General features: G+C 48.9%; 1 protein-coding gene across 1 annotated transcript in view; it reads right to left on the bottom strand.

The window, feature by feature from the left end:
* The window catches only part of LOC133352653 (protein jagged-1a-like), a 93,760-nt gene extending 82,381 nt beyond the window's left edge, over window positions 1–11,379 (bottom strand). The window contains exons 1-2 of the mRNA XM_061568424.1: window positions 10,844–11,379; window positions 7,436–7,744 (exon numbers count right to left, since the gene is read on the bottom strand). Of these exons, the coding sequence (XP_061424408.1) occupies window positions 7,436–7,744; window positions 10,844–10,909 (375 nt within the window). The 5' untranslated portion in view covers window positions 10,910–11,379. The remainder of the gene's footprint in view (window positions 1–7,435; window positions 7,745–10,843) is intronic.
* Window positions 11,380–14,312: the final 2,933 nt, after the last annotated feature.

The raw sequence follows: 14,312 nt of genomic DNA, 5'->3' as shown, positions 1-14,312 counted from the left end.
AAACACGAAAAGTTGGGATGTGGTTGGCACCGTTGGCCCAACGTTGGCCCAACGCTAGCCCAACGTTCCATGTTTGCTGAGGTCACGACACTTTGGTTTTAAACCACAGGTGCCTGGAACCCAAATTGAAACCCAGGATCTCAGCATTGCCCGACGAGCACTCTAACCCCTTAGCGCCTGGTCCACTTCTACATAAATCACAATGATGTTGTGCTGTACGTTATTGGCTACGTAAACCCTGTTCCCTCTTCGAGCCAGCTGTGAGCTCCTTTTGCTCTCCAAACGACAGCGCGGCGGATTGGCCCTGGGAAAGAAACACTTGGGACACACCGAAGTTGGCACCTGTGCCGTGAGTGCTCCGTTTCTTTAAAGCACTCGCGCACGACAAAATCATCGTCACCGTCACTCAATTGTCAAACGCTGTGTGTGTGTGCTGTTTACGTTTGGAAATTGATTATTTGGGCTAAAATAATTAATTCATGCGAAAGGTCCGAGTTCAACCCTCAGGTTGTTCCAGCTCAAGTGTTTGTCGGCCTGTTTTCTACTTTGTTCATCGAGCAGCAAGTAGCAGAAACAGCAGCAGGAAAGAAGCAGCAGAAGCAGCAGAAGCAGCAGCAGAGACGCAGCAGAGAGGCAGCAGCAGAGAAGCAGCAACAGCAGCAGAGAAGCAGCAGCAGCAGAGAAGCAGCAACAACATAAAATCAGCAGCAATAGCAGCTGAGAAGCAGCAGTAGAGAACCAGCAGCAGCATCATCAGAAATGCAGCAGCAGCAGCAGAGAAGCAGCAGCAGCAGAGAAGCAGCAGAGAAGCAGCAGCAGCAGCAGGGTCTCCCAGTCTGACCTGCCCTTTCAGAAAAATGTCTCTGGGCTGACGAATCCATTTCCTTTTCAGAGTTTGCATATTGCATTGAAATCAAAGCGCTGAGGCAGCAACCTTTATTCGCTCTAATCTTCGCGGTCTCGACGCAAGTCTCCACCGCGTGCTGCCTTTCCTGTGGGACGTTGGTGGTGGGTTGTGGGGGGGGGGTCAGTGGGGGGCCGGGGGCTGAAGTGGGGAGCGGGCGGCAAAACGCGACGCCGTGATTAATCGCAGCCGCAGAGATTTCAAACAAAAAAAACATCACTGTTGCGAATGCAATCACGGTAGGTGGCCTGGGGAGAGAGGCTGAGTCGGTGCCACTGGCACGGCGGCCTCCCCGCGATGTGGAAAACCCCGGGCGCATTTGGAGCGGTCGTGAAATCGCGGGGGCGGTGGAGTGGGGGGGGAGAGTCTGTGTCTGCTGCGAATCGCGTGGCCCTCGCGCTCGCGCCGTGGCTCGCGTGGAAGTCCGCCTCCATATCGCTGCAGCCGCCGCGAAGGAGTCTTAGGTAATTCTAGATTTGAAGCTTTCGTGACTGCAAGGATTCATACTCTTAGTTCTTTCGGTAAAAGTCACGTGGGTAAAAAATGAAATTAAAATTAATAAAAAAGAAAAAAGAAAATCACGACGTTTCGGAACGTCGTGATTTTATTGTTTTATTTGTATTAATTTTAATTTCATTTTTTATCTACGTGACTTTACCGAAAGAACCAAGAAGATGAATCCCTGCAGTCACGAAAGCTTTAAATCGAAATTTGGACCACCGACCGTCTGGCATTCCACACGCAGTGCATTGGCGGCTCGTGAAATTTTGAGCTTTTTTTTATTTTTAAGACCGAATTCTAAAAAAAAATTCCTCTCCTTGTTATTGTGGATGCCGACCCCCTGGTTTAGTCCGTCAGGGCTGACACGTCAAGCCACTTGCTCGTTGAGTACTGCCTACCCCTCTCTGTGGGGGGTCGTGGGAATTGCTTGACCAAACTTTACCACGCTTGGTTCAGTACGGGTTCGTACTGAACCAAGCGGATACCACGTAGATAGCAGCATAGAAGTACAGCACAATAATATCAGCTTTTTTCTGCACCTCCGTCTGCTGCCGACCCACGGTACAGCAACGCAGTCGCCTTACAGCGAACCTGACATGCAACGGTGGTGGCCAAGCACAGCGCTATCCAGGCCCGGCCGCCTGCTTAGCTTGCGAGCTCCAAATAGCTCTGACAAGCACAGGTAGATAAATGAAGACATATATTTTGCACATCGTTGGCACATTAACTATTGCGAGTTAACATGCCGTGACGTGTACAAGCCGGTTGCCGCCAGTTTTATTTGCCGTAAAGAATTCAAGAATACAATTTGAGCAAAGGACGCCGTGGCAGCCGTTTACATAAGCACCTACCACTGTATTTTAACAACAACGTTTCAGGGAAGAGACCTTTTTCAGAATGGTGATAGGAATGAAAAAAAAGCAGTCACAAAGAATAATTTGACTGGTTTATAGCTGGCGAATGTGCGTGCTATTTTACAATAACGATGTTGCAGAGTTGTGCGCCTTTTGGCGTCATCTGGTCCAACCCACGTGAGACTAGGCTCTAAGGAAAGCTGTCTCGGGTGTGGACCAATCAACTTCAAGGACAGTGCATGCATTATCAGAGTTATGTTTTTTGTTTGCATTATGACTGCAGGTATTGTGGTCTATGCAAACATGTCTCCTCGTAAAAAAAAGTGTCAGTTTAGTTGCCAGATAAAAGGGTAAAAAAACAATTATCATATTTTTTACTGGCAAATGAGGTACCAATGATGTTGCAGAGGTTATGGGAGGGTTCGGCTTACAGGACATAACCCGCTGAAATGTTTGTACGGCACGAACTCTCGCCTTCATGCGCACAGCCGACAGAGGGAACCCTCTCACATCCAGACTCGGCCAGAGAGCACAAGCTCACCGTGAACAGACACATGGTGGATTGATCCGATCCATCGTGAACCCATTCATCAAGGGGCACGTCAGTCGACCACGTGCTATGCAAAGTGGCAACCTTGCACTCACTAATTTTATTTTTTCAGAAATAACAATTTAAAAAATTCCGAACAATTTTTTAAAAAAAATCAGCCCTCCCAAACATGTATTACAGCCGTCCTCAAAGCAAATTTCCACCCACCACATATGTAGATGTGGTGTACCCAGGTTACATTCTGCCAAAGCCAAAAAACAAAGCCATCGTAAGACATCACATCATCGCAGCCCCGGGCAGCTCAAAAGTTACAGTACCCTGGGCCAGGCAGATAGATTGCTTGTGTGCGCAAGCAAACGCCACGTGTCACAGAAGCAGCAGTGGTAGCAGAAGCGTTATGAATCACCGCATTAAAATGAGAAGCACTCATCTTAGGCAGGACGGGGACAAAACAATTTTTTAGACGCAACGAACATTCATTACCCAAACGGGTGCCGCACATGGCTTCGTGCTCATCCCATTCCGAAACCACGTTCTGCCTTTCTGCTTCCTCCTTCTCCTCCTCCACGCCACGAACTCGGTGAAACGTAAAAGCGACTCCCATTGCTATGCAAATTGCCGCTTCGCGACAACACGAAGCGTACATTGCCCCCGGTTAGAGTCAACCTCATCGGCCGCGCAGAAAGTATCGGGTGCCGCATCTCGGCGGCGCCGAATCTCATCCCATTCGCATGGCCGACACGTATTGCTACCAGGGCCTCTCCTCCCTCGGCCGATGTCTGGTGCCGAGCCAGAATCTGCGAGCGAATGGGAGTAAATAATTGCGCCTGTCCCTTACCAAATACTGACTTGCCAAATGCACATCCGACACCCTTTGAAGTACTGGCCTGAGCTAAACTCATTTTTTTTACTTTTTTTGTTGTTGTTAAATAAATAAACACACGTTAAATGTGCAAACCTCCTCCTTGAGTTGCACGGCGCAATGATCGCGAGCTCGAAGCGTGTCGCAAACCGCTCAAATCAAAACTCGGCAAAAGGTAAGTGTTAATAGGTGTCTCCCTGCCCAAAGCAGCGTGGGACATTGGCCATCTCCATTCGTCGTGGCACCGAGCCAAAGTTTGAAATGCCACGTTCCTATGGCGGGCGAGTGCTTTGTATCCTACAGGTCGCGCACATTTTTAGTGCGTGTGTTTAAATATGTCGCCTTCGTGGGGGGGGGGGGGGGGGGGGGGTGGGACGCCCAGGAATGATTCAAATATTCGTCACCGATGTTGTTTTGGCTGTGAGTGGGAATCCAACTCGGGTGGCGGGGGTTCGTAGCACGGTGCGCAAACCACTACACTGCCGCTCCCCTGTGGGACACACGTGAACACGCGCACGCCTGCACGCAATCTTAGCCTCGTTTAAAATCAGCGCATTCTACAAATCTCGCGGTGGGGGTGGGGGGAGGCGTTTAACAATCATCGGGCAAGTGCGGCGTGCAACGATGCAAGATAAAATTTGCATTTGAACGGCGGCAAACTGTTTTTCGGTGGAGCAATAAGCAGAAGAAACGAGGTTTTGCATGGGAACTGGGGAACTTGGTAAAATCCCCGCGCAAGACACTCGGTGGAACAAACGCGGCCGTGGCTTTTTGGCTTTTTTTTTCACAGGAGGTGTGTGTTTACACCGGGCGGACAAAGCGCTGGGCGGAGCGGGACACGGAGAACATGACCAGTGCGGAGAGGGCGCCTCAATAGACTCATTGTAGCAGCATAATGACGAAGCGACAGATGGGCGCTATTCTCCCCAGAGAGAGAGAGAGAAAAAGCCACCCACGGACCATCTCATGACACAATTTACTGCCCCCCCCCCACCACCTCAGTCTTCCTCTTTCCCAATGTGTGCATGTGCAACAAAGACAAAGATCCCCCGTGTAGCCTTTTAACAGACTGTTTGTGGGGGCAAGTGCTGTTCGCGAGCACCTATGAAGGCCGCGGGGTGGACGTACGTACACACACACGACGCACACAAACGCACACAAACGCGTATTGTGTTTCGATTATGGCAGGGTCATTGTGTCTTGTGAGAACGAAGTTTGAATGGCCAAGACGTGTGTAAAGCAATGCTTCTCGTGTGTAATAGCCAACAACGGTTTTAACGCAGATTAAGCAATGATTGAATGAACGAATACAAAAAAAACCATTACGTTCGGAGTCAATTCGCCAGAAAGCAGGGAAATATACAATAGGATAACGTTTCGAGCCATGACCCTTATGCCTTTGCCTTAATGTTTTGATTCAAGGGGGCAAGAGATTAATTTAGGAGTTCTGGATGGAGTGGTGGCAAAGTGGTTAGCGCACTGCACCATGAATCTCCCCCCCCCCTTGGGTTAAATTCCCATCCACGGCCAACATCAGTGGCGAGTGATATCTAAAACTAAACTCTTTACGAAACTCTTTTTTTATTTTACCAGGTAATGCCCACTGAGCTACATAGCTCTCTTTTTCTATAAGCGATTTGGCCACAAATTACATCTCAACGAAACGGCTTATCACGTGGAAATTCATAACAACCAAATACTCTAAACGCATATTGCAAAATGTGGAGGGGAAAACCTGGAGAGAAATCCACGCGATCACAGAGACATGCAAACTCCAAATATACAGCAGGCGTCAGGGTCGGGATCGAACCCACGACTTCCTGTATACCAAGCGAGGTAGTTAACACCTCGCCTGGAGCAGCCCTGGGCATCCACAACTCCAGCAAGCCGCACTGACCATAGAGTTGAAATATGGTCAAACATGCATCGTAAGAACAGGAGTATTAATCCCGTTAACATATACGTGGCTCGTCTGCTTGTGGAGTGTCATAACAAGCAACAATACATTGTCTCACGCTTCGTAGGCGACAGCCAGGGCTACATATCAGCCGCGTCTGTCCGATTCAACAACACCCGGGACACCACATCAAGTATACTCTCTCGCTATGGCTTGTGAACTCGTGAGTCACGTTGCCTCCTGCTCCATTCTTTACCAGCCACCCGGAGAATATTCGGTGAGAAATCAAGCCCCTGGCAACCGCAATACACACACACACTCGCACACACACGCACAATGATACAATGCATCAAAGGCTGCCCATAATGACTGGTGTGCCATTGTACTTGCTATACAGGCTTGTGGGCGGTTGCAGCAGTGGTGGTTGTGGAGATTGGCGGTGGTGTTGTTGTTGGGGGTGTGGTGGTGGCGGCTGTCCCTTTGTTTTACGAGATGTATTCGGTAACGGGGACGGGGTCAAAGTGGTGACATCTTATTCCTGGGCAATTCCACCCCCGCCGCCGCCACCCCACCACCCTCCTCCCCTACCTCCTTCACCCCTCAGAATTAATTATCGAATGCTCCGGAATATAAGACGCATTCCCCTGTGTTATTTAAAGGAAACGTTTGTTGGAACGTTCTCACATGCCCCTACTGGACACGTGTAAAAAAAGGAGTTTTACAGCTCATCGGATTCCTCCAGTATAAATGAATATTCTGATTCTGATCTGGTAGGTAGATGTGTGTGTGTGAGTGTGTGAGTGTGTCCAACTTTCATTGACACCGGGCACAATGTTGGAAGTGCGTCTTACTTTCCGGAGAATAATAATTATATCTCAATGACATCGTCACAGGTGAGATCCCTGGCAGGTCTCACTCTCACCGTCTCCTCCTCCCCGTGGGTTCGTGTCCCGATGCGCGTGGGACAGGGTTGAAAGCAGCGGCTTCTATGAAATGTGAGACCCGAGGTTTCTTGTTGACGTGAGAAAATGGGCTGCCGAGCGAGCGGCAATAACAACACCGATGCCGTAGTTAGTCTGGTGGCCATGGTCGAGCGGGGGGGGGGGGGCCCAGACGCCAACTTATAAAGAGGGGGGGGGGTTCAACGGAGGAGGGATTTAGTAGAGTGGCCATGATGGGGGGGCGGGGGGCTTTCAGTGCCCGTTACAACCACACCAGCATGGTTGAGTTTGATTTCAGTATAACTTAATTAAGCTCTGCTGAAATCAACCTCGACGCACATTGAATACTGTGTGTGCGTTGAGTTGTTTTTTGTTTGTTTTGCATTGACCCGGAAAATATGACCGCACACAGGCGCACCAAGTCCAGTTGACGTGTCGCCATGACCGTGGCTACCTGTCACGTGCCGCCCACTTCGTCAGTCTAACTCGAACCCCGAACGATATTTAGCGAGAGATAGCTGCAGTAATCCTCGCACGCAGCCAATGGCGTTGGACACAAAGGCAAATACTCCTCTTATAGCCTCAACAGACTTTCGGGACAAGTGCTGTTAGCGAGCACCTATGAAGGTTCGGTAAGGTACGCGAGAGGGGGGGGGGGTTGGGGGGGGGCACCACGCCTGAGACACGCACGCACGTGTAAGGTTCGCTTTCCGTTCGCTTGCTTTGTCAGGTAGATAGAAAATAAAAATACATTAAAATTAAAAATGAATGTAATTTTTTTTATGTAACTTTTATTTTCTATCTACGTGACTTCACCAAAAAGAACAAATAACATGAATTCCTGCAGTCACGAAAGTTTCAAGTCAAAGTTTTTGCTTGGTCAGCTGTGCAGCTCATGGGCTCGCCTCGTGCACGGGGCCACGTACCGGCCACGCGAACCTGAAGGGGATGCTCACGCGTCCGATGTTGGGACCGCTGAGACTATTGAGGTCAAAGTTGTTTCCTCCGATCACCGGGGTCGAGGCGTTCCCCATGACGCACGGAGTGGGACGGCCGGGCGAGGAGGCAGCCTGATACTGACGGACGCACACCGTGAAGAATGTGTCGCATTGCTCCGCGCACGCTCGGCCGCCTTTGTCTCTCTCGCCGTCGCAACACTCGCCGCTGAGCAGCTCGCCGCGGGGGCTTCTGAAGGTGCCGATTTGCAACTCGAAGATGCCCGATGGAGAAGCGACCTGCCAGAGGGGGTGGGTGGGTGGAGGGGGTGGGGTCGGAGGTTTTGGAGGAGATGGAGGTCATTGTGGGATGTGGGAGAAGGTGAGTGTAGGCGGTGAGTGGTCTCAGAGATACGCGTGGCACGTGCAGACAACGGATTAGAGGTTCTTTGAGCGACACGGAGAGACATTGAGAGAGACGAGACGAGAGAAGGAGGTGGAGTGAGACGCACAGAGGCGTACAGATGCAGACAGACATACGGGAGAGACACAGCGACGTGCAGATACAGAGAGGCTGGAAGGAACACACACAATATAGAGGAAGATATCGAGAGAAATAAAAGTCCGACATACAGGAAGACAAGGAGAGAGAGAAACACAGAGTAACGCGAGACAGAAACGAGGACAGAGACACGGAGATCAAGAAATAGACGGGCAGACAACGAGAGACGCACACACACAGACACAGACGCGAGACAGATGCGGAGACAGAGACACCGAGAAAGACTCACACACAGAGAGAGAAAGGGACACAGAGACAGACACTGGGAAACGGGGAGAGAAAGACACAGAAACGACGGTAAAAAGACGCATGCACGGATAATGACTCGGATAGACGCAACGACTCGGAGGGAGACATGGAGACAGACACAGGGACACGGGTGGTCGATACTGACACATGGGGAGGGCCAGCCACAGATACACAGACATAGACAGACACGGAGATAGTCATGTAGGGAGAAAGACACGGACTCAATGAGAGACAGAGACACGGAGAAAGGCGAAGAGACGCAGATATAGACACAAATACACGACAACACGGAGACACGCACAGAGGAAAAAACTGATTCTTGCATATAGTGATTCAGAGACCGACACAGAGACATCTGGGAGAGATACGGAACATTTATTCTGGGGGCACGTTTACATGAATTGCATATAACGTGCAACATGTTACACACGTGTATACGGTGTATGACCACGGGGACATGTGGTGCTGCTTATCTGAACCCTGAAATGGTTGTGACTGCCTGTGTGTCCGTGCCTGTTAGGGAGCCGAGTTCGATTCCTGCTCACGGCCAACACCAGTGACGATTATCTGAACCGGTCCTGCGCCTCCCCTAGGTCGACTCAGCCTTAAATGAGTACCCTGTGCGGTGTGTAAACATCGCCAATAGGGAAACAAAGGCGGCCGGGGGTGTTGCTGGCAAACCACGCCCTCGCGTGCCATGCCGGCCTTCATAGGTGCTCGCAAACTGCACTTGCCCCAGCAGTTCGTTAAGGCTATACGGGGGATCTTTGTCAGTGTCTGTGTGTTAGTGTCGCGCAGTGAACCCGGCGACTGGAGTTCGATTGCCGGCCACGGCTAACATCAGTGGCGAGTGATATCTGACCCGCAATGACCGGCGTAGTGAAGTATGCACGACGCGGTGTGTGTGTTTGTGTGTGGGGGGGGGGGGCTTCATCCAGCAGTGGATTGATAAGACGTCTGTAAATGTACAACGATGTAGTAGTCGGTGTCGCGTGTGACAGCTGTGCGTGTTTTCTTAGCTCGTGTTTTTGTATCATTTGCGATGTCTTAACGATCAGTAATTAAAATTCTAAGTTTTAACGGTGAGGCAACATTTGATAGGTTCACCGCTGGGGCGGATCATACGGAGCATTTGTAAGCGGATTCTTCTTAAAGCAAAGTAAGAAGGCCGGAATGCGCGTGACAGGAGGTGGGCAACCCGCGGGTCCGGTCCTTTAAAGTGACCGCTTCGTGAGCGTTATTCATGAAGGGCCCACCACCGTCTCGCGTTCACCACCACCACCACCACCAACCACCTACAACCACAGTGCATTGCCGCTCTTGAAATATTGAGCTGTCGTTTTTTCTGTAACCGAATTTCGGGTGAGTAAAAAACAAATAAACGGCCCATCTTGTTATTTTGCGTTGGCGATCCGTGCGCGTGCCCTCACGAGCGAAAGCAAACAAGTTTCGGTTTCATTCATTTGGAGTAGCCCTGTGAGCCATTCGGCTCTTGAACCGGGTGCAACCGCAACAAACAAAAAACAAAAACATGAACAAGAAAACATCTTAAAGTGACACTGGTCGAGTCATGAACACAGATTCGACCCTACTGCCCGTTTAACACGTGTAGGCTTTCGCGACCAATATTATTCATAATCAACGTTTTTGGGTTTAGATCGCGTTATTTATAAATGTGTCGTAACCCTCCACCACCCGACACGGCCAATCAGTAAAAAAGTGTCACGTTGACAAAAGACAAATAGTTCACTGCTTTAGCCCACCGGTGTGTTGAAGCGTGAAACCACAACATTTACAATTTGAGTACGACGTTTCGCTGGTAATTGCATCCAGCATCATCAGGCAATTCGCCCGTGATCTCGATTTCGGCTCTCGAACCTATGGAGAGCATCAACCCCTGGAACTGACTCCAGGCAAAACGAATCGACATTCCGGGCCGTAAGGTTATTTTTGCACGTGTTTTTTTAGATTTCCGATTTGGTTATTCATATTTATACACTCGACTATATATATGAGTGTGTGTATTTTTGTTAAATGTCAGCTCTCTGTTCATTAGAGGATTTCGTGAGAATGCGTGTCCGTTGTTTGCATAATCAATATTGTCCGAAGACTTTGGAGTGATAATGAACCTCCAAACACAGTCGCCTCTAACTTAACATTCAGCGTAACCTGTTCGTCATAGTAATCTATAAACACAACCTAATTCGGCCACAGAACAAGTTGGAAATGCCGTGGTTAACCGTGTATTGATATATACAATAATTGTAGATAAGCAAGTAATACATCTCTCCATCCCTACACGTAAATATATATCTTGTCACTTATATTCTCCACGAACACGCTCATGGTTATCCTGTATGAATATTATGTTTTGTATGTTATTCTCTGTAGTGTGTGTGTCAGCCTTGCGACTAACCGTACAATAACCCGTCCATTGCCAGGACTATATGCAAGCTAGTGATTTGTGTGTGTGTGTGTGTTAAGCATGTATCCTAGTTTCCTACTTGACGGAATTGAAAAGTTGCTAAATGATTGTGAGTGTCTGTCGGGTGTCTGAGTGAGCGGCTGACTTTGGAGACAACTCTTACCTGGGTCCAACCGAACATGAATGCGGCTCCCACAGCGGCGAGTAGCACAGCACGGACGTAATCCATATCCGAGGCCGTGCTCCAGCTTCAAACCACCAGGAGTGACCGCCGTCAGCAACGAGATGGTTTTTTTTTTAGAACAAGGACCGTAGCGACGGTGGATGGCACATCAAGCGGGTGAACGTCGCTTCACGGCACCTCCTGCAGCAGCAGTCAGCCGCTTCGCATGAACGACCGTCTTGCGAGAAGGGAGTAAGAGACGGAAACCATCCATGTGGAACGCGGTTGGCAGACAAGGCGAGTCGAGGAGTCTCTGTGCGAATCACTCGCTAGGCTCGCTCCACTGAAGGTCGGTACCATGCACGGTTGCACATATGGAGCAAGCAGGTATACATACGGCCACACGTGTACACGCGTGCGTGTACACGTGACCACCGGTTACACGTGTGTGTGGTGTAGAGCTATTGAAGAAAGCAAGTTCGACACGAGCTCACAGGCAGACACACAACTCTGCACTTGGCTACTCCGTGCGCATGTCCGCTATCCCCGTGTTATTAATGAACCAGGGGTAAGAGTTGGGGTGACGTGGGGTGGGGGGAAGGGAGGAGGAGGTGGTGGCTGCTGCTGCTGGTTGTGGTGGCTGGTTGGATGAGTGGCTGAGTGGATGGGTGGTGGTGGGTGGGTGAGTTGCGATGCTGCGGCGGAGTGCTATTTATGTCGGGGTAATTTGGGCTGCGGTGGCATTTGGAATGCGCACTGCGCTTGAAAAAAGGTAAACATCACTCAACTGCCCTGGGTGTAACTCTTATCCGAGGCTCCGCAGATGCGTGCGGGGGCTCCGAGTTAAGTTTGAGTGGCGAAGATAACGAGGTAGATAAATTGGAGTGTTGGTTTGTTGAAATATTCAGCGGTTAACTTAAATGCAACGAGCTCAAATCGCGATTCATCAAACAGCTGAACTGTTGTCCAAAATACATCATGGTCCATCATCAACTGTCCGTCGATCACATCCCGAATCAGAACATTTATTTATACTGGAGGAATCCGATGAGCCATAAAGCTCCTTTTTCATAAATGTCCAGTAGGCGGGTCACAGAACGTTACAACAACACAATCCATCTCGCTCCTGAACATGAACTGATCTTCTTAGGTTGTTTCGGTAAAGTCACGTAGGTAAAAAATTTTAATTTTAGTAAATAAAAGTAAAATAAAAATAAAATTAAAATCACGACGTTTCGGAGGCAACAAAAGCTTCCGTCTTCAGGTGGAACCGTCACAGCACGGCTGCTGCATCTTACTTGATGCATCTTACTTGATGCAGCAGTCGTGCTGTGACGATTCCACCTGAAGACGGAAGCTCGTGTTGCCTCCGAAACGTCGTGATTTTTATTTTATTTTATTTTTATTTTATTTTAATTTTAATTTTATTTTACTTTTATTAATTTTATTTTTTTACCTACGTGACTTTACCGAAAAAACCTAAGAATATGAATCCTTGCAGTCACGAAAGCTTCAAATCTAGAATGAACTGATCTCATTTCTCCTCCGCGGCCGTCGACCCGACAAGTCGGGCGTCTTCACTTATTTGGCTGTCATTCCGCCACGAAATATCGACAATTGGCCATCGCCTTTGCGGTAATGTGGCCCCACCTCAAGCCTCGACAGTAAATATGAATACTCTTAGTTTTTTCGGTAAAGTCACGTAGGTAAAAAATGAAATTAAAATTTATTAAAATAAAATATATATATTTTTAAATTAAAATGAATAAATGTTTTTTTATTAATTTTAATTTCATTTTTTACCTACGTGACTTTACCGAAAAAACTAAGAATCCTTGCAGTCACGAAAGCTTCAAATCTAGAAGTAAATATGAAGTCTGATTTGCGTTCGTTTCGATTCATGCGTTCTTCCTCTTTCCTGTCGGTGCAATTCCCAAGCGTGCCCCTGCGATTAGAACAGGTTGACCACGTACGGTGCAAAAGAAGTTCTACACACGTACCTCTCCAAGCCCAGCTCCTTGCAATGCATGGACTTGACACTTCGCTCCCGTAATAATTGTTTTGATTAGATATTTCAAATGTTTATTCTATGGGAAATTTATTTCAAGCGTGTTCATTGAATTTTAGTCTGTCTCAAGTACAATTCAAGAATCAGCACAAATACGCCAAAGATAAAGGTCCCCCTATAGTTTAACAAACTGTTGGGGCAAGTGCTCTTAGCGAGCACCTTTGAAGGCCGGTCACACATCCTCTCCTGGGTGTGATTATCGCCGCCTAGCGACCAAAAGCAGAATCACAATTTCACGCCACCCATTTCAAAGTCACGCTGAAGCCTACTTTTTCAACATTTACTTTGCATATTCAAGCTCGCATTTTCATTTGACTCCCGTTAAGGCCTTTTTCAGCCCTTGAATGGTGTTGTCCACGTCGACAAATTGGTCATGCTGAAATAGTTCACTTTTCTCGTGGCTTTTGAACATTGGGTAGAGTAATGGCCAAGAACAGTGCGTTCACTGGCTACGGAGGTTCATGGTTCGAATTTTAGCGTCCGTCCCAATTAACACGTTCCTTCGGAGTGGGCAGGTAGGAACTTGGTTGGACAGCGCATTCGTGCACGACAGACATACAAATAATCCCTGGTGGGCAGTGTGGAACCTGTTGTTCCTACCTGTATAAGTGTAGTGTATCGTGTCGTGTATAGTGTGTAGGTTAAACGTTGAGTTTTATAAGGGCACCACGGGGTGACCAGCCCCTCCCCACCCCTCCCACTCAGCTCTCCCCACCCCTCCCACCCAGCCTCTCCCCACCCCTCCCACCCAGGCCCTCCATACCCCTCCCACCCAGCCCCTCCATATCCCTCCCACCCAGCCCCTCCATACCCCTCCCACCCAGCCCCTCCCCACCCTCTCCACCCAGCCCCAACCCCCACCCCATATGCACGACAGACAAATAATCCCTGGTGGGCAGTGTGGAACCTGTTGTTCCTACCTGTATTACTGCCGGTATAACCACCACATGCGTTGTCCGCTTTGCAGTAGACGTTAGATCTGGGCTGTCATTCGCAAGAATAGGCCATTGCGTGCCAGAGTCGGGGTCCAACTTTGATTTCCCAGCATAACTCCAATTGGGATTATACATGGCAATCGTCGCCCTCTACTGGCAAACTAATGCCCGCTCGTAGGCAAAGTGCGGAGTTACTGTATGCCCCACGGGGACAGCTGCCACTGGGGGAGTGCCCTTTCAAAAGTGTGAGATGTGATGTAATGCACAGAGCCATTAAAAAGAAAATCGCATATTGGAAAACGAAGTGAAGTGGCACTCCCAAATTAAAATTGAGACGTTTCAGTTCAGCGGGATCAATTGGCAACTCCTTTTGGGTTTGTAAAATACGTTTTTAAAATTGATATCCACCCCACCACTGTTGGCCAATGCACAAGCATATGCCAAATATTAAGTTTTAATCTAAAGT

Source organism: Lethenteron reissneri, chromosome 41 (assembly GCF_015708825.2).
Source record: "Lethenteron reissneri isolate LAM-NWPU_2019-01 chromosome 41, ASM1570882v1, whole genome shotgun sequence".
NCBI classification, from domain to species: Eukaryota; Metazoa; Chordata; class Hyperoartia; order Petromyzontiformes; family Petromyzontidae; genus Lethenteron; species Lethenteron reissneri.
This window is presented reverse-complemented; position numbering and strand designations above follow the sequence as displayed.